This window comes from Harpia harpyja, chromosome 11 (assembly GCF_026419915.1).
Source record: "Harpia harpyja isolate bHarHar1 chromosome 11, bHarHar1 primary haplotype, whole genome shotgun sequence".
NCBI lineage: Eukaryota > Metazoa > Chordata > Aves > Accipitriformes > Accipitridae > Harpia > Harpia harpyja.
In genome coordinates this window covers 9537908-9557750 of record NC_068950.1, presented here as the reverse complement: position 1 = coordinate 9557750, position 19843 = coordinate 9537908, and the positions used below count along the sequence as shown (strand labels likewise).

At 55.7% G+C, this 19843-nt stretch overlaps 1 protein-coding gene across 2 annotated transcripts in view; it reads left to right on the top strand.

Annotated features, from left to right (window-relative positions):
• Positions 1–19843, top strand: part of CACNA1E (calcium voltage-gated channel subunit alpha1 E) — a 146350-nt gene that overhangs the window by 54469 nt on the left and 72038 nt on the right. For both annotated transcript variants that reach the window (XM_052801159.1, XM_052801158.1), the window contains exons 5-8: positions 405–544; positions 11395–11498; positions 12284–12436; positions 12747–12928. In XM_052801159.1, coding sequence (XP_052657119.1) covers positions 405–544; positions 11395–11498; positions 12284–12436; positions 12747–12928 — 579 coding nt within the window. The remainder of the gene's footprint in view (positions 1–404; positions 545–11394; positions 11499–12283; positions 12437–12746; positions 12929–19843) is intronic.

Genomic DNA, 19843 nt, shown 5'->3' with positions numbered 1-19843 from the left:
TCTGGCGGGTGAGCAGGGGCATCAGCCGAGGGGAACAACCCCGTCCTACCAGCCAATTTCTTCTGATTTTAGGGTGGTAGGGCAGGAGGTTTCCTCTGGGACCAGCTCCTCCAGCCTTCCTGGGGCTGTTGTCACATACTCCTCCTCCATGGAAAGGGTTCAGGAAGGTTTAAGCCCCTTAAAAAGTGGGGTAGGGACGGGGCGCTGGGCAACTTGAGTGGGTCATAGCCACCCTCTTTTTATTTCCAAGGTCGATGCTGGCTGAGGAAGGGCTGGAAAAGCTCCCAAACGAGAGGATGGGGCTGTGAAAGGTGGGATGGGACGTGAGTTGGGTCAATGTGAAATGGCTGGTGCTGTTTGCCCAGTCTCCCCCTCTCACTGTGTCACTGGTTCCCCTCTGGCAGGAGAAGACGGAGCCCTACTTCATCGGGATTTTCTGCTTCGAGGCTGGGATTAAGATTGTGGCTCTGGGGTTTGTTTTCCACAAGGGCTCATATCTGCGCAATGGCTGGAACGTCATGGACTTCATCGTGGTCCTCAGCGGGTGAGTTGGGGCCATTGGTGGGGTTGGGCAGCTGGGCACGGGGCCTCGTCCCGGTGGGGACACAAGCCCTAGGATATGGGGCAAGGCCCTGGTTTGCTGTTGTCGGTGGTTTTTCTTCATCCCAACAAGAGAGGGGAGGATGGTTCCCTGTGCTGGAGGCTCCTGCGTTGGCTTTGCTGTGGGCAGCTAATGGTGGGACAACGTTCCCCATTGGGCGAGGAGGGCTGACTCTGAGGCCATCATGTCTAGCTTTCCTCAGCTGGTGGCCTGGCATCTGTCACCCATCTGGGCATGGGGTGAGGTGAGGATGAGGTAGGAGCATGGCCCGATAAGCAACTGGACATGGTCTGGGAGAGGTTTTGGTCAAACCCTCATGGGGAGGGAGAAAACCTCTTCTCCTCTTGCCTTCCCAAGCACTTTCCAGCCTTGGCCTGGTGCTGGGGGTTTGGGAATGAGGTCTGGGTGGAGCCGCGTTCCCAGGTGATGCTCGCTCAGCATCCCAGTGTGCAGCAGTAATACTGGGGGTGGTAGCACAGAGAGCTTCACGGGTGCTGGTTGTGTCACTGGTGGTGTCACCTGCCAGGGACGTGGCCCAGATTTGAGTCCTGCTTGCAAGTGCGATGGGCTGTGCTGGTGACATAGAAACGAGCAGGGGCATTTGGGCTTGTCTTAGCCAACACTGCCAATCAGCTTGAGCAGAAGTCCCCAGGGTGACCCCCTTGGGCCCCTCACTGTCTGGGGGACAGGTGGGTGCCTGCAGCGACTGAGGGGCCCTGGGGAAGGGGTGTCTGGACTTGCGTGCCGATGGCAACGCCACATTCAGAGGAGCTGGTTTGATGCGTACAAACAGATGGTGCCTGTGGATCTCTGAGCACTTCATGAGCTCTGCTGGGTGCAGAGCAGCTGCAGGGCTGGCCGGGAAACTGAGGCACGGGAGCGAGATACCTGGGGTTTCTCCCGAGCTGCTTGCTGCACAGTCCTGTCTCTTGGCTTGCAGGGTGGTGGCACCACGTGGGACATGACACCCGTTTGGGTGTTCAGAGGAGGAAGGGTCCTGAGTCCGGTGCTGCCAGGGATGTGGTGATGGGTGCTGCTTGTCCATGGGGGAGAGGTGCAGGTTGGGACCGTGCTTGAGAGAAAGCTTGAGGAGAACATGACCAGGAATGTTTTGACTCCTTTGGTCCAAGGTGGACCTGAATGGCCTTGCTGGTGAATAGGACCTTGTCTGCCTGTGAAGGCAGGGTGTCGGTGTGCTGGTGGTGGGGTGATGCTTCTCGGTGGGCAGCAAACAGGCTGCCTGTGGGCAGTGCAGCCATTGCACAGGATGCTGCTGGCTCTTCTGCATCTGCAAAGTGACTCTCACGGGAGGGCTCTGTGGCCAGGCAGGCTTGGTGCTGCGGGGAGAGTGGCTGGGCACAGCTCCTGGGCTGGGCAAAGGTGGTCACTCCCCTGGTCACATCTCTGGGGACAGCGTGGGACACGTGTCACCCCTGGTAGCAACAAGAGGGGACGTCTCGGCTTCACCGTGCAGCTGCAGTGCTGGGCTGAGTGTGCAGAAAGCAGCCAGGTGGCTGGGAAATGCCCGTCGGCCGTCTCCTGGCCCGGGCATCCTTTGGGGCCTGGGCCAAGGGGAAGCACGGGGCTGGGAGGGGGGGGTTCGCCACGGACCTCTCCCTGCCCTCCCCGCGGCTCCGGGCGAGCTGACTGTAACCGAGCCGGTGCTGAGTCAGCGCTCGGCAATTACTCACTCACGAAAGCCTCGCCAGCTCCTTTCGGTGCCGCGCCGCGCCGGGCCCTGTGCCAGGGAATCAATTGTCCATGAAGGACTGTTAATGCCACGCCGGCCGCCCTGCCGGGAGGTGCCCAGGTCCCCCTGACACCGCCGGTTATGGGGCGCAGCCCTCCGGGGTCTGCTTCACCACCATCACCCCCCTTGCATCCTGATGTTTGCTCCGGCAAGGTGAAACCCTCTCCAAGAAATGGCCGGTTAGCCGCCAGCTTTGCCCCAGCAGTGCCGGTGCCTGCTGGCATGGGCTTACTGGGCTTCCAGTGTGGATTCTGCTGTATGATGGGTGGAGTAGGCAACCCACAGATTTTCATCCAGGACCAGTTTTGGGGAGGATCAGGTCACTGGGGGATCAGCTGGACCAGGTCATGGGCTCCTCTGTGCCGTTCAGCTCTTGCTTTTGCTGTGCGGTGCTGACAAAGCTGTTGTTCTTCAGCACCGCGGTTGCGCCTCCCTTGCAAGAAACTCTTGCCTGTTTGATCTGCTGAATTATTGGCAAATTTCTTCAGCAAATAATCCTTGGCTGGCAAATGACTTGCAAACAGCTTGTGGGAGAGGGTTTGCACTTGGCGGTTCACACTGTGTTGGTTGCGTAAGGCGGGTGGTGAAGTCTGACGGGGGACATGTGCAGGCGACCGGCAGGTTCAGGATCATCTTTGCGGACTAAAACTTTATGCTTGATCACTTGATTGAGCTTGGGAGAATTAATGGTCGTTGGGATCTTGTTGTGACTTAGCAAGAGGCAGTGGCTGTGGTGGAGGGGATGTTGTGAGCATCAGAGGTATAGGGTAGCGCTCGCCTTGGCATGTGCTGACTGGTTTGGGATGCTGATGCATCCCATGATGATGGGCCAGAGAGGATATCCACATGAGCAGGACCCACCCCAGGATCCATCCCTGATGGACCCAGAGAGACCCAGCATCATGCTTGCTGGCCCTTGTCCCTCCAAGGGTGACACAGGGTATTACTCTTCCTTTCTGGACTTATTTTTTGCCACATATCTGATGGGAGAGGTGCTTAATGCAGGTGACATCATGACCCTAGATACCACACTGGGGTTTCCATGAGCACTGGGATATTCTGGGCATGCTCTCCCTCATGTAAATTAGCCTAACGAGGGGCTACTGCCGTGAGCAGACTCCTGGGACCCCATGCAGGAATGGATGGCACTGACTTGGGTTCAACTGGTGTTTGCTTCTTGTGTCAATAAATCTGGATTTTTTCATCTCAGTGGAAATCAACGCCCACCTAAAACTCCCTGATGCTAACGCTTCCACTGGGGAACTAATAGTCACATTTGTAAACCCGCTCTGTTTATAACCTGTGGTTTCCAAATCATCATCGCTGCCTGAAAAAAACAGCCTGTTCTCCCTCAGCTAAAAGTATTTTTATCTGAAAACGTGCATAAAATACCTTCACTTGTTCTGAGGTGGAGCCAGGGAGGGGAATGTCTGTGTTTCCCTTGGGGCTTGGGGATGCTCACCTTGCCCATGCATGAACCAGAGCTGGCCGGGCACGCAAGCTGGACTCGTGACCTGCTCCATGCAGCATGTCTTGGACCAAAAAAGGGGAAAACTGCTCAGAAATGGTCAGAAATGGCAGCAGGAACATGGTGACCTCTTAATTGGTGGTCCTGAGAGGGAGAGGTTGAAGGACGTTCAGCCATCAGCCACTGGACCACCAGCTCCCTGCTCCCCAGGTGTCATTAGTGCAACAAATAGAGATCAGGGATCCTAATCCAGCTTGCCTTGTTGTACACCATATTTGAAGGAGTTTGTGGAAAAAAAAGGGTTAAACTCCCTCTGCAAATATCCAGGTGGGTGTGTGCTTCACACACTCCAATGCCTGAGCATCATAGCACCCTTGCCTTTTTTTATAGCAGTTGCAGTGGTAATACAATAACACATTACGTGAGAGGTGAAGGGGTGGGGGAACACTTCTAACAACGGGAAAAAATCAAAATGGAAATCAAAAGGCCCTTGTGAAGTTGTGCTGCTCAGGAGCCAGGGAAGCAGCCACTGTAAAACCAGGATAAATACACCAGGGTCACTAAAAGGAAGAGCTGGCGTCAGGGTTTTTCAGAGGGTTTAATAACAGCCGCTACACCTGGATGCCTTTTGTGAAGCCCTTGGGCACTGTGGTTTTCATTAAGGGATTTTGTGGGGTGGAGCGTGGCCAAGGAAAGGTAGGAATGAATGATCACCGGCAGTGCCTGCTGTACCCTTAGCAAACCCGGAGCTGACCGGACAGGCACCAGCCTGTGCCGGGGGAGTAAAGCCTGGCTCTCCAAGGCAGGATGGCTGGCCCGAAAACCAAAGTCCTCTCCCTGCAAAGGCAAGTGGTAGTTGTGAGCCCGGCCTCTCCCTCTGACCTCCCGGTGAAATCCTGTGCACATCCGTGCCCTGATTTTTTGGCCGTGACTGGGCTGAAGCAGGAGAGAGTGGTTCCTAGCAGGCTGCTTTCCTCTTTGCTGCAGGATTGCAACGTGAGCATGGGGACGAGGAGGGCAGGTTGTTGCTCATGGTGGTGCTGCCTGGATTGTGGAATGACTGCCCTGGAAAGTGCCTGGTGCCCTTTTTGCAATTCCCCTGAGCTCCCCCATGGCAGAGAGGAGGTTGCTTTGCCCTCTAGTATTTAGTGCACCTCACGCAACCCAAGTTCTGCATGTCTTAGGTGGTCTTTTTGGTCTCAGAGGTCCAGAGATGGGGGGGGGGTCGGTCCTTGAACCGGTGCTGGCAGCAGCTCTGTATGGGAATATTCATATGCTGCATCCCTTCGTGGTTTAGGGTGCCAGCCCCCAGCAGCATGCCTGGCACCCCATGCATGTGCAAGAGCACACACAGGTGCACGTGCACACCTGGGCTGGGAACAGGCTCTTCCCCCGGTGCTGACACCTGCGTTTTCCTAACTGAGGGACTACAGTGCACCTCCAGGCAAGGAAGCTTGGGGGCGTGGATATGAGGCTTGGAGAAGAGTTAAATCAGAGCACAAGTGCAGCACCCCGGCACGATTATTCTGCTGGAGCCTGTACCGTTGCAAAGAGTGTTGTCCTATACAATAAACCAGTAAAGAGACAACCCCGAGTCCAAAAGCGGAGCGAAGCTTTGATCACACCAAACACGACTTTTTTTCCCTCTTCCCTTCTTTTCCTTTCATGAATGGTGCTGGTCTCTAACCTGATGTCTGCCCCATCTCCCACCCCCTTCCCAGCTCTTTCCTTCCAGGACAATTAGTAAAGTGTTTGGTCTTTCGTTTGGATGAATAATTAATTCCCCAGCATTGTGAATGATTCATGTGCCATATGCCATGGCAACGGGACGTGCCTGACATCGGCACCTTGTACAAAGGGCAGTGCCGTTTCCCTGGCCCGGCGAGGGGATGGGAAGGGTGATGAGGGAAAAGGCTTCGTGCTGCTGGGGATGGGTGTTGGGGTGGGGGGATGGAGGGACCCCCAGGCAGGCAGACCCACGGCTCTGGCTTTGGGGGAGATGGGCACCCTGCCTTCCCCCGGTGCAGGATCCGGCCCACGTGCTGCTCACGTGCTTCGCTCCGTCCTTCCCGGCTCCTCTTCCCCGGCGGATGGTTTCCCGCAGCCGCTGCGCTGCGGAGTGAGTCAGTCCCTCCCACACGGCTGCTGGTCCCCGGGGGCATCGCCTCCCCTCCCAGGCACCCCTCCACCCCGTGCGCTCCCCGGGGGCTCCTTCCGCAGCCCCGACATCCTTGCGGAGCTCCCGGGCTGGGGCGAAGCCCTCGTCCTCCTGTGGCGGTAAAGCCTTGGGCCAAGCTGCAAAGTCTCCACGTGCCATTTCTTTGCGCTGCCACAGACCTCGCTCCGGGAGAGGAGTTGCGGGGTAAAAGCCTGGCTCGAGGGAAGGGGGAAAGGGGTTATTTTCCACCACATCCTCACATGGGAATGTGGTATCACCCAGGCTTGGGTGAATATCCCTGGGGTCTCGGACCTCACCTTTGGCACGAGTTCAGACAGCTCCTCCCGTGGTACATGGTCACCTGTGCTGTATTTCTCTTTGCGGGGCCGGCTCTCCAGCCTCCTGGCAATGACTTTAAGTTTCCATCAGGTCCCATTTGTGCAAACAGTTTCACCAGCATCTCCCCACCCCGCCAAATCCTGCATCCGCTGAGAGGCGTCGCAGGGGCCGCAGGTGGGAGGGAGGTGTGGGGTTTGGCCAGCTCGCAGGGTGCAGAGGGGATGCTCCCTCATGCACCAAATCCTAGAGGCTTCTCCAGGAAGAGGTGGCCTTGGGGAATCATTTCATCCCCCAGACCGAAGGCTGGTAAAGACCGATTTTGTTGTTCACCCTCATCACACCTTGCAGGGAGTTGTTGGTGCCCAGTTCAGGGCTCTCAAAGCAGCCAGGAAAGACGGGATCAGCAGCTTTGCAGCAGTGCAATCCACTTGTGTCACGGCCCCGAAACCTAGAAAGAGAAACTGAAGATGATGGAGGCTTTGAGGTTGCTTTGAACTGTGCTGATGGCAGGATTTGGCCCCGGTCTCCCTGTCCCTTGGCATCCCCAAAGCGGGACCACTGTACTCTGCTGGGGCATCCTCAGGGTGGGCAACCCGATTCTGCTGGCCCTGCCTCGAGCGGAGTTTAGACCCAAGAGCCTAGAGTACATCCTGCTACTCGTGATGCTCTCTGCAGAGAGGGGAGGGATTGATTCACCAGCAGAAAAGGGCAAGAATGAGGTAAATTCATCAGGTAACTTACTTTCTGTGAGCCATTTGACCAGTGTATTAATTATGAAGTAGTCTCCCTCGTAGAGTCAGGTGGCAGTGCAAGCCTTCAGGGGCCTTTCCACTTAATTATAAATATTAATTTGCGCGTCAGCCAGCCAGCCAGCCAGCCAGCACCCTCCCTGTCCCAGATTTTCAGCTGAGATTAGTCTGTCTCAGCCGATCCCTCCCTTCACCCAGCACATCCTGGAGCTGTCCTTTGCTGGGACGGCTTGTCTGCACGCGCCTCTGCAGCAGTCCCTGAGGGAAATGGTTGAGGGATGCTCGGTTTGGGCTGGGGGGATGAATCAAGGGTCAATCTGATCATCTGGGGGTTCAGCCTTTGCTTGGGGTCCCCGGTACGAAGACCTTTGCAGCATGTCCTGAGCTGTGTGGCTGTCCCCAAGGGCTGAGGCTTTAGGGCTGCTGGTGCAGCTCTCGATGGGATGATGGGGACGGGAGCGGGTGCGATGCGCAGCCCCTGGCACGGGCAGCGGAGGCACGGTGGGTGCTGTAGTGTGTGATAGTGCCCGAATTTGGTGCTGGCTCTGTGCTAATAAAAAGGCTTTTGTGTGGGCAGGGTCATGGAGCATTGCTCATGGTTTGTTCTGCTAAGTCCCAAAGAGCAGAGAGCTGTTGAAAATGTGATTATTCTTTTCTTTTTTTTTTTTTTTGCCCCCCCCCCGGAAAAGAAATCTATAGGTGTGGGTCTTCAGCTGGAGGCAAGGGCATGCGCTTTGCTCAGTTGCTGCGAGCTGGAGCAGTGCCTGAGGGCTGAGCATCGCTCCGCCGGCAGCCAGCCCCAAAGCCTGCAGGTGCAGCGGGCCCAGTGGGAGCTCGCCCTTCGCTCCGGAGCCTGTAAATAAATAAAATAAAATAATCATCCTGGTTGCAAACACAAAGCATTGGATTTTTTTTGTTTTCTTTTTTTCCCAAAAGCATGTTTTTGTCTGCCAATGATTGCTCACTATTCAATTATACTTTGGGGGATTAGCATATATTTCCCATCCTGCCTCCTCTCTCGTTTGCATTCTTCCAATAGCTCCTCTCTACTCTTTTCTCCACCTGAAGTCTCTCTTCCCCCTTTCCTCTGAAGAAGTAAAACTAACCCCTTTGCCTGGGTGACCTATAAAAACGCCTTCACTTTTTTTTTTTCCCCTTCTTTTTTTCTCCAGTACATATGATGAAAAGCATGAGATCATTGGGATTTTTATAGCCCAATCTGGCAGCTTTTTCAAATAACTTGGATGGTGAGATGTAATTTTAGTTTGGGTCCTTGCCTAAAAATAAAGAATAATTATTAGCACGTCAGACGTGGATATTGTAAGTGTTCGAAAAGGATTTAAATTGTTCTACAGATACCGGAGCTGCCGCCCTGTGTCAGCACAAAGGTCTGTCACAACCCAAGTCTCATCTCTGTGCTGCGCATCCCGAGGAGCTATAAGAAACCTTAACGTGTGTCAATAAATAAATCAGAAATAGGTCATGTGGGTGATACGGATGGCGCTCTGTGAAAAAAAAAGAAAAAAAAGGCATGCTTAGAGGGTTAATAACCAATTAACAGGTGAGATGCTGAACTCCAAAGCAGGAAGGTGTGTTTTGAGCATTGTATTTATTATTAGCAGTAACGTGGTAATGGTGTCTGTGCGTACTAGAGAAGCCTGGCTGTTGGGGAGAGGTGATGTGTGTTATTTAGAGCCACTGAAGGGCTTGGGGAAGGGCAGATAGAAGCCATCCTTGCTGGCTTCCAAGCCTAGAAGCTTGCTTGGCTTCTTCCAGCCACCTCAATTGGTCTAAAAATGGCCCAGGGCTGCTCACACCCTGCTCGGAGGCTCTGGGATGGATGGGTTTGCCGGGAGAAGCTCTAGGAGCACCTGCTCCCAGTGCATCCGCCCTCACCGGGAACCATGGCTGTGCCTGCAAAAGGGTGCAGAGGCACCTATTTTGCAGTGGTGGGTCATCTTTCTGTCGTCGGTCAGGAGACACGTCTGCAGTGCCACCACCTTGCTTTGGTGATCTGTCCAAACCTCCTTCCTAAAGAGCTCGTGATGTCCCTTGTCCCCCAGTGAGGACAAGGAGCATGTCACCTTGCCACAGAGGAGTCCCATTCTTAGCAGCTAATTTAGAGCGCTGGGAAGCAGTGCCCTGAAATCGCCTGAACCTTGCCTGAAGGCTCGGCGCGGCGGCTCCTGAGCCCTTCAAACAAATCTGGGTTAGCGGAGGACTTTGCAGCCAGGGTGTTCTGCTCCCCTCGGCCGCGATGGGCGGCCGGTGATGATCCTGCCCTGGGGAGGAGATGTGTGGCGTGGCTGGGAGTGGTGACGGCTCCACCTCCATCCCTCCACCTGGCTCTGTAGGACCATGGCTCGTGCTGCTCCGTGGTGGTAGGAGAGAGCTGTCGATCCCATGCTGCTGCCAGCAGCCTTCCAGCTGGCTTTTCATGGTGCTGGGCTTGCACTGGTGAACCCTCGGGAGAAGGGCTGGAGCCTGTGTCCAGCCCAGGAGCAGCCCCGGTCTCCTGGAGATGCTCGGCCCCGGCTGGAGTCAGCGCAGGGGCTGCAAATGCCTTTTCCCCATCCCTTTGGGAGGCTGCTTGGACACCAGATATCAGGATGCGAGGAGCAAAAGCTAAAGGAGGGTCTTGGGGTGTCCAAAGTAGTGTTGGGTGTGCTGCGTCCTCTACACCGGTGTTTTGGGGAGCGCTGGGTTACCCTGCTCTCACTGGCAGGTTGCATGAAAGAAATGAAAGCAGCCATGCTCTTCTGTCTTCCATGTGCTGCTGAGTGGCCGTGCTTTATCATACTTACTGATTTTGATCTTACAACCAATTTAACAATGCAGCTCTCCCCAGCCTCTGGGTGCTCCTGACTTAATTAAGTCCCTTTTCTGCTCTCCTGTCAGCTCCATGGGTAGCGGGGGCTGGTCACAGGCTGGGGCACGGGGGAAAGGGAAAGTGCCATCAAGGGTAAAAGGTCCCTTTATATATCGGGGATAAGCAGCCCAATACACGAGGAGTTGTGGGTGATGGGTGATGCTGGGGCGATGCATCCCGTCTGCTGCTGGGGCCAGGCTTTGCAGCTGACCCCTTGTGCTGGGGCAGGGAGGAGGAGGAGGCTAAGAAAAGAAGTTGAAACAACCTGGTCTGCTGATGTGAGAGCATTTCTGCTGCTGGGGTATCCTAGGAAACCCAGCCACCTTTCTGGAGGGGCAGGTTGGTACCTGCCGTACCTCGGGGAGAGGGGGAGAGAAAGAGTGCTAATTGCTCAGCGCACCAGCGAGCTGCTCTGGCCTGTAATTAGATGAATTAGTGGAACAATGACCCAATTTCCCTTGTTTTTTGGATTGCTGCAAACAGCCCTGAGGTTGCTGCCTCCCTCTGTCCCGTTCTCCTCCCCGTCCCCTCCTCTCCCATCCCCTGCTCCTCCACTGCAACCCTCCCTCTTCCTCCTCGCCCAGCACCTGGGGACCGAGCCCAGATGGGAGAGGAGGCCACAAGCTCCGGCACCACTGTCTGTGCTCCTGCAGCTCTGCCAGCATCTCCAAGCTGCACCTTCCCCATCCCCCCAGCAAGTACAGGGGCCTTGAGTATTTCCACTGCTGGACTCAGTGTGCACCGGCTCCCTTCTGCCCCAATTTGTTTTCCAGAGATGGGTTTGAAAAAATCTTTGTGTTTTAAAAGAAAACCTCTGGAGTCCTTCCTGTGCCTGCTGGTTGCCTTCCAAGGTCATCAAACTTTCATTACTATAGATTTTTGAATGCGTGTGAGGTTCTCGGCTCCTTCTTAGCAATCCCAGAGGTGGGACTCCAAGGAAGCTCCAATTATGGAAAAAGCCAGAGCAGCTGATGGCTGGAGGGGCTGCCAGGGGAGCATGGGTGACCATCAGGGGAGAGATCCCCATCTCTGGGGCACTATCTGTGGTCTATGTGCCACGTGCCTGGAAGGGAGGTTAAACCCACGCACCTGTGATGAGCATGACGTTGGCAGTGTTGAGACCCCAGAGTGCGACTGCATGGCATGGGTGATGGCCAGCGCTGCAGCATGGGGCTGTCCCCAGCCATCCTGGCATGTGGGGGGCATCAATGGGGGGCTGCCAGGGCTGGGTGGCCCCTGGGTGGCTTTGGCTGACCATAGTGGCCCATGAGCTTTGGTGCTGGCATCAAACGGGGCTTGCTGGCATGTGGGCTTTGCGAGGCATTGAATCTCTGTACCTGCCCAGGGACATGGTCTTCCTTGTGACTTCCCCCAGCGTGGCGTGAGAACATGGGTCCTGGCACTGGGGTGGCCGAGGTCTTTGCCCAGGATAACTCTGCTCTCTCCCTGTCTGCCCACAGCATCCTCGCCACTGCTGGGACACACTTCAACACCCACGTGGACCTGCGGACGCTGCGGGCCGTGCGCGTGCTCAGACCTCTGAAGCTCGTCTCGGGCATTCCCAGTAAGTTGGATGCTCCTGGTCCTCCTCCCGGGGTGTCTGCATCCATCCCTGATGTCCTTCAGAGTGAGAGGGGTCCTCGTGCCACCTCAGGGATGTAGGGTGAAATCAGGGAAGAGGGGGACAAACCCCGCCATGTAGCGGGAACTCTAGGATGTCAGCATTTGGTGTCCCTGGGTGGCAATTCCCCCTGCCCAGCCCGCTCTGTGCTGGCACAAGGCTGGGCTTGGCAGCTCGCTGAGACCTGCCGGTGGCTCTGCTTCCCTGGCCAGAAGGCGGTGGGTGGATCCTTTCAGGACTGAGGTTTATTCAGGGGAGATTTCAGGTTTTTGCAGGATTTCATCTGCTGGCACAGGGATAAATAAAGAAACTAGGCTGCTGCTGGCATTGGGCTTTCCACCCCTCCTGCCCTGGGCACCAGCTAGGTGGTGTGCTGGATCTGTGCCTTGGGGGCAACGAGGGGGACAGTTGCACAGGCCACATCCCACCAAGTCCAGGTGGGACAAGGACGGGCAGGACACCAGCGAGGGGACCAGATCCAGAAACCAGCCCTCCCGGAGCCTTGCTCTGCAGTCTGGCCCTCCCTGCTCCCCCTGGGATGGTGTTTTTATCCATGGTCCCCAGCTGCCCAAAGGGATCCTCCAGACTGTGCTGGCCTCTTGCATCTGTCTGATGACTGTCCGTCCTCTCTGCTCACTGTCCTCCTCTTGCCAGAGGTGGGATGGACATGCCCCAGGCAGGGGATTTGCATCACTGTACTGAGCTGTTCTCTTTCTTTTCCCTCCCAGGCCTGCAGATTGTGCTGAAATCCATCATGAAGGCCATGGTGCCTCTCCTCCAGATCGGCTTGCTGCTCTTTTTTGCTATCCTCATGTTTGCCATCATTGGCCTGGAGTTTTACAGTGGGAAGCTGCACCGAGCCTGCTACACAAACAATTCAGGTGGGGAGAAGGGCTCTGCACCCACTTTGCATCCCGCAGGTGGAAAACAGCTGGGATGAGTGCATGTTGCTATCATGGGAAGCCCAGGGCCGAGAAGATCACGCATTTTGCTTTGTGCACACCAGGCATCACCGGGTCGTGTTCAGGATGTCCCAATTTCTTATGGGAGCAGTTTGTGTGCAGCCAGGGCTAGTCCTAGCAGGGTCGCCTGCTCTGCCCCAAGCCCATCTGCGTTCGGGCTCTTCCCCTTGCCTGTCCCTTGCCTCTCTCTTACCTCTGCCTCCTTTGGCTTTCTGCTGTGTGCTCACAGGTGAACTAGAGGAGCTGGACCCCCCCCATCCCTGTGGGGTGCAGGGTTGCCCCCCAGGCTATGAATGCCGGGAGTGGATCGGTCCCAACGACGGGATCACGCAGTTCGACAACATCCTCTTTGCTGTGTTGACCGTCTTCCAGTGCATCACCATGGAAGGGTGGACCACAGTCCTGTACAATGTGAGTAGCACTGTTCTGGGGTCTCTTTGGGCAGCTGGGGATGGGGAGCCGGAGATGGTATTTCTGTGTCCTGGAGGTCTGTGAGATGCTGAGTTTCCTTCGTGATGGAGATGGGGTCAGTCCATCCCATTTGGGCAGGGGATGGGGAATAAAGAGGCATGTGTTACATGTCTCCAGGCAAAGGGAGCTCTAAGGGCTTTGGGCCTCATCTCTGGGCTGCTTGTGCAACCTGTTGCAGAGAGCAAAACCTTGCGGGCATGGGCTGCAGCAAGCTTCCTGCGCGAGGGCTGTCCCTGGGGAGTGGGCAGGTATCCTTCCTTCCCTCCTCCTTCTCCTCCTGTGCTCCCCAGGGCAGCTTTGTAAGAGCGGACGTGGTTTCTGGGCACTGCTCATCCGCTCTCCCTGTGGACCAGGCAGTGAATGTGCCTGCATCCCTGCGGCGGCCTCGGAAAGCCCCGGAGCTGGGCTCAGACCCCCTCCCTGGGGCAGGGGCAGTGTTCTGGTGTCCTACAGGGAGCTGGGAACTTTGGTGTTTGTGCTGCAAATACCTATCAGCGCTGATGGAGCAGGGAAAAGGCTGGACTGAGTTCCTGTGGTTTGCAGTGGCTTGAAGTTGCTGATGCCCAAGTGCTTGCGGTGCCCAGGGAGCCAACTTGGGGACAAAGCTGTAAGCAGAAAAAAAACCTACAGGCGATCACAAAGTGCTATATCTTTGTGGTCGATTGGCCGTATACGTACATTTTAGTTTATGGGCTAGAAGCAACCATGCCAGTTCTGTTCCCAGCCTAATTTCAGCATCAATTTTGGCGTCATTGCACCGGGAATGTTTTTATACCCTGGTTCCCATAGTGCCTGGAGATTTGCAGAGTGGCATTGCTCTGCAGGAGGCAAATTGGATGGTTTGTGATGGGGAAACATGCTTTGATAGTTACTTTGTTGTGAGCAGAAAGGCTGGTTTTTAACCCCAGGCAAAGGCACTGCCCTGCCAGCTTCACTCGGTCCATCCCAGGGTCCTTCTGGGGGTGCAGGTTGGCACGCACGGGCAGACTGACCATGAAACCTAGACTGGGGTAGAAAGGGGAGAGTTCATGGCAAGGGCTTGACCTTACCATGAGGATTGGGTTTTTCTCTTCCTAAAGGAGATGGCGGTGTCAGGATCTTGCTGCTTCAGTGGGGGAATTAGACAGGATTGAACCACCTGGGTGTTCAGACTGAAGAAAGACCATTTCTTGGCTGCTTCTGGTGTATCAATGGGATTAGAGACTTAACTACAGCGCCTGTTGCCCAGGCATAATTGAGTATAGCAGGAAAGGTGATGTCTCCTGCCTGGCAGTGTGGTTCCCCTACCTTTAGCGCAGCTGGGCAGCTGCTGCCTGCTCACACCACTGTGCTGCAGCCCGTGCGTGCCCAGTGCTGCCCGTGCTTGGCACCAGCAACCTGCCCTGCACCTTGTTTCTTGTGTTAATGACCAGCTCTCTGCAAAAGCCAGGGGCTGCTTCCACCGGTGCTCCCCATGTCCCCTCCTCCCCATCCTTTGTCACCTGCAGCAATTAGCAGCAGCATTCCCCATGCTAGAGCCCCAGTTGTGGTACTCGAAGAGCCCGGTGAGCTACACAGATGGGCAATTTATGGTCTGATCGACCCCGAGGGTTTGTACCGGCAGTTCCTGAGAAAGTCTGATCTCCCGCTGTTTGGGATGTCCTTACTGGGAAGGCTGGAGCCGATCTGCTCGGTGGGATTTGCTGATCCACCACCTGGATCTTGCTGGAGGGTAAGGATGGGAGATGCTGCTGGGAGCACTGAAAACTACGCTCTGCAGGACCTACCCTGCAGGATCCCCTGTTTAGCACCACAGCTGCTAAATCAGGGGCTCACCGGGACACTTGGGAGGCCACAGCCCCGCTATCCAAATAATCTTCCCAGCACCAGTGACAATGCCGGGCAGACATGCACTGTCATGGTGTCCCCAATGGCCTGGACCATAAGGTGCCTCCCTTTCCTGCTCCTCTGCAAAGAACCAGCTATTACTTACCTATAATGGAAAGGATTAGGGACCTTCCTTGGCTTTTAATTGAATGAGGATTGGGGCATTGGTATAGTAAAATGCTGCTGATTCACTTTGGGAGGCGGCAAGGGACGGACATTGTTCCGAGCACTGTCAAGCTGTGCCTCTCGCCCTCCCTGGGGACAGTGGCTGTCTCGCAGGGTGCCTCTAGGTTGCAAAGGCTACAGGTGCTCAGCCTTTTTGCTGCTTGGAGGCAGCAAAATGGGCTTCTGCCTGTTTTTTAATAGAAAAATGAGGCATACACATGGGGGTTGCGGTCCCCAGGAGATGCTGGAGGAGGGCTGGACAGGGGTGGAAAGCCACTGGGATGCTCTGCCATCATCTTCATCACTCAGAGCAGCAAATCAGAGCAGGCTTCCGCTGCTAACTGGCATGGACCTTGCCCAGCGCATGTCCCAGGTTTGGGGGGATCGGTGGGGGACTCTCAGCTTTCCCACCGGAATAAAGTGATGGGAGGCTGTGTTCTTGCAGGTTAACACCACAGAGGAGAGGGAGATCACAGGAAAACCACTTTAGCAATCTCTCAAAGAAATTGCTTACTGTAGTATTCCCCTGTGTAACTGTATCGTGATTTTAAGATCCATTTTTCCACAATTTTACTGGGTCTGGAAGCATGGCTCCCAAAATTTGTAGATAGCATCACAAAAAGCTAATCAGCCCCGTGGTGCTTTCCACATGTGTTTTTTTCATGGGTGTGATTGCCTTTCTCATTGTTTTCATCAGCCTTGCCTGTGTAAAATGCTGTTTTGCTAGGTAGAAATCACAGTATGGATTAAAAAAAAAAAAGAAAAAGCCTTAAACTGTGGGGCGTTACGGCTTTTCCAGTTCCAGTCCCTGGGAGTCTGAAGGACTTTGATTTCTTTTAGAGGGGAGTTTCAGCTTTGTGGCTCCTCTGGCCATCTCTGCAGTCCAAAACAGGGGCTAAGGAGTGTTTTGCTTTTCTTTGTATACTGGAGCAGATGCCCCTTCCCTGCGCTGGCTCGAGACCAAACCTGATTTCTGTAGGGACCAGAGGGAAACATAATGCTGGCAAAGAGGCTCGCTGTCCTACTTCTGTGCCTCTGCAGACTTGCCGGCACGGGGCAGGGGCTGGGTTGCAGTTTTGTCATTAAACAGTGATACTGAGGTCTGGGGGGGTGGCTGGGCTGGCGAGGGGCTGCCGGTGTGTGCTGCGGGGCTGGCCGGACACGGCACAGGCACTCGGTGGTGCTGGTAGCTTCAGATGCTCAGCCTGGCTCCCCTGGTCCCAGAGAGCAAACAGAAGAGGAGTTCGAAATCATCGTTTCCTCTGAAACACCAACTCGAAAGGCTGTATTTATTCACCAAGATTGTTTATTTGCTTTCCGGTTTGGAAGCGCTCAGCCACTGTGCTTGCAGGTAGCGAGAAGGAGCCCAGCTTGCCGGGAGCTGCCGCTCTCCTCTTCCCCCCACGCTGCCTGGAGCTGAGATGGGAAGAAAAACACCCGTGGCAAGCATGTGCTGGGGCTGTGGGCTGGCCTGGTGGGCTCTGCAGGGAGGGGGGTCAGCGCTGCCTGTCCCGGCTGGGTCCCTTTCCCGGAGCATTGCTCTGTGCTCTCTGGAGCAGCGGGAGCGGGTACACCAGCCATGCAGCACGGGAACCGCAGCCCCCAGTCAGGAATCGGTTAGTCCAGGACAAACAAAACCACCAGTGCATGGAGAAAGCTGCTGTTTATAGCTGTGGGAGCGATGCAAACATGGATGGATGCAGGCAGGGGAGCCAGGGCTGCCTGCTTCTCCTGCCAGTGTTGCTCATGGGGTCTGAGGCTGCCGCGAGGTGCAAGCAGTTGCTGAGGTTGCATGTGGTTGCAGGGGGGCACAGGTACAGTGTGGGCATGTGTCCGGCTGTGGCCCCGGGCACCTTCTGCTCACGCTGGGAGAGGCTCCAAGTGCTTCACAAATGCAGCACGGCCGGTGCAGAGGACCAGAGCCTGCTGTGCAGGGAAAACCTGTTTCCCTGCGTGGATCTGGCTGTCAGGTTGAACTCCTGATCCTAATGTTGTGGCCCCAGTAAAGTCCCGAGAGTTGGAGCAACCTACAGACAGGCAGTAGTGCCTGCACAGCGGTGATAACCAAGCCATAGCCAGGTCATGCAGAGAGCCAACTTGACTTTGCACAGGGCCACGGCTGTTAGCAACGACGGGTAAAAACGTTTGCCTCCTAGGCACAAGCATTACAGCAGCACTGGAAGAGCAGCCGTGCTGCTAATAAAAAATGCATGGCAAGGCCTAATGGGAGTTAGCCGGCCACAGCTGCTTGCTATAAACCCAAAAGACCTCTCATGGTGCAAGGGATTGGGACTACAGGGAAGCAGGAGGGCAAAAAGGTACAGGGAGCCTTAGGAGATGCTGGGGCTGGGTGCTAGGGGCTAGTGCTTTTGCAGCAGGAGGAAAGCATTTCTTGGGGGAAAGAGAATCAAGTCCTCGGCAGCTTCCAAAATACCTACCAAAAGGCAGCGGTTGTGGGCAGATCTGTGTGCTATAGCCTCAGGAGAGATGGGGTGTGCGGGTCTTGCAGCCCCGTGCAAAGCTGAACAGCCGCCTGCAAACAGCCAGGCGGTTGCTAACGCGCTCGTTAGGTGCGAAGCGCGAGCCATGCGTGCAGAGCCCGGCAGCAGAGACTCTGCAAGAGCCGCTGTAAAACACGAGGTGCTGCAAGGAAGAGGGTTTGCAGCAAGTGTGACTCAACTGCCACGTGTTTCCAGCACACCCGAGGTGCTGCTGCGGCCAGGAGGGTGCAAGGGGAGGACACCCTGCGGGAGCGCTGGAGCCCGACGCTGCCCCGGTGTTCGGGATCTGCTCTAAATGTGGGGTGCAAAAGGGCCGAGATGAATCTCACCATGTGCAAGATGAATCTCACCACGTGCAGAGGTCAGGGTTTCATGCCGCTGGGTGCAGGGCTGGTTTTGACCATGGAGCACCAAACCTGAGATCTTCTGCTGGAGCCTGGTTTTCAAATGTGGTGAAACATCCATCCTTTTTGAAATGGGGACTGTTCAGGCAGCCCTGATTTGGGGCGCTGGGAAAGGGAGTTGTGTTAAATCACTGGCCGTGCTGGAGTACATGGATCGGAGATGGGTGCGAGGCTCAGCTCTTCTGCTCCCTGCCAGGTCCCCAGTTGCACTAGTTGAGTGGCCTTGGAGGGGCTCAGAGGAGGTATCTGTTGCAAAGCAGTTATTTTTCCATGTGCGTGTGTACAAAATTGCTCATCACTTGTTGGCATAAATTCCCAGGGTGTCACAGTCGTGCCTTGGGATGCTCAGCGCTCAGCTGCTCTCCCCAAAGCACCTGTGTGTGAACAGTGTGAGTGGGACCTGAGCATCATGCAGGTCTGGGTGGGTTTCTCCTCTTGCCTTTTGGAGAGTGAGGGCAGTGCCTGGCTTTATGTGGGGCAGCCAGGGGCCAGCAAAATGAGTGACTTGACCAGAGAGGAGTTTGCTCCTGTTGGGGTTTGCTTTGATCTGGAGCTGAGCTGGGAAACCTCCCTGAGCCCTGGTGCTTCCAGGAGCTGCTGCAGCTCCTTTGGACATCAATGCCTGTCCCCTGGGGCTCCTGCTCCCAAAATGAGAGCTACAGTGGTGCTGGCCACATGCCGAGGGTCGCAGGGACTCTGCAGCAAGGGCCAGTGGTGCAAAGACTCCAAAACAGCACCTGCCCTGACACCACGGTGATGGGCAGAGCACCGGAGGAGCTCAGTACAGCAGTGGTCCCACAGCTGGGGGCTGAGCCTGCCCTGCTGCTTCTTCGGGCACTGGGGAGGGTGAAGCTGGGAGTGTGATGGGTGACAGTGGGCTCCCAGCAAGGAGTGGCGCTGGCTAGAGATGATCTCTGGGGAGAGAAGGAGGAGGAGGAGGGAGAGGCTGGAGAGCGGAGGGGATGGGAGGGATGGCGAAAGAGGGAAACCACTTGGCTTTTTAGCCCTCTGTGCCCTGGGATGACGCCAGGCTCTCAAGCTGGAATGCTTGCAAAGGGAAAAGGAGTCCCTTCTTGTGTGTTTTAAATTAAAACACAACACACAAAAAATATCCTGTCAGGGAGGTATGAAAATTTAATCAACACCCAGTGCTCTTAGCAGCTCGGTAGCAAGTACAGATCTTAATGCCTCTGTAGCTATTCCTGGTGGCTCCCAGCCGTGCAGGCAAAGCAGGGTGTGCTGTGTGCTGGGGGGGGGACGGGGGCTGCCAAAAAGTCCCTGGCACTCGTGGCACTGCAGGACAGAGCTCCTTCCTGCTTCTTCCTCTGAAACGGTAAATGCTGAGTCTTTTAAGCGAGGACTTCAGAGAGACTTCAAGTTCCACTCCAAAGGTTTAAAACCTTCCTAACTTTTCAGGAAACGAGCTGGTTTTCCCCAAATGGCTCCTGTTGGTGCCGGAGCTGGCAGCTCACGTGCTGCTAGCCGTGGGTGCTGGAGCCCATCCCCGACGGGCACGTATGTGGCAGCGAGCCTGCTTTACCCTCTTCTCCCTTTGGAAGAAACGGCTCTTTCTCCACACTCAGCAAAGCCAGACCCTTGCCAGCTTGCCAAATGTTCCTGCCCCCCCCCCCTTTTCCCTCTGTGTGTGTGCTGAAATGACACAGCAAGAAACAAACCGAGTCTGCTGGATCCCCAGCTTTGCAGGCATGTTCTGTCAAAAGCTCCCTGCCCACACCCTCCTCCCTGCCCGCACGGGAAAGTCTCACTCCTAGACCGTCTGCCGGCAGGAGTCCGGGAGCCGAGGGGCCGGCGGAGGCACCGATGCACCGATGCTCTGGCACTGCCCAACAACTCCAGGCTCAAGGAGAGGAGGTGGCAGGGGGTCTCGGTGCTGCCTGGTCCCTGCTGCTCATCTTCAT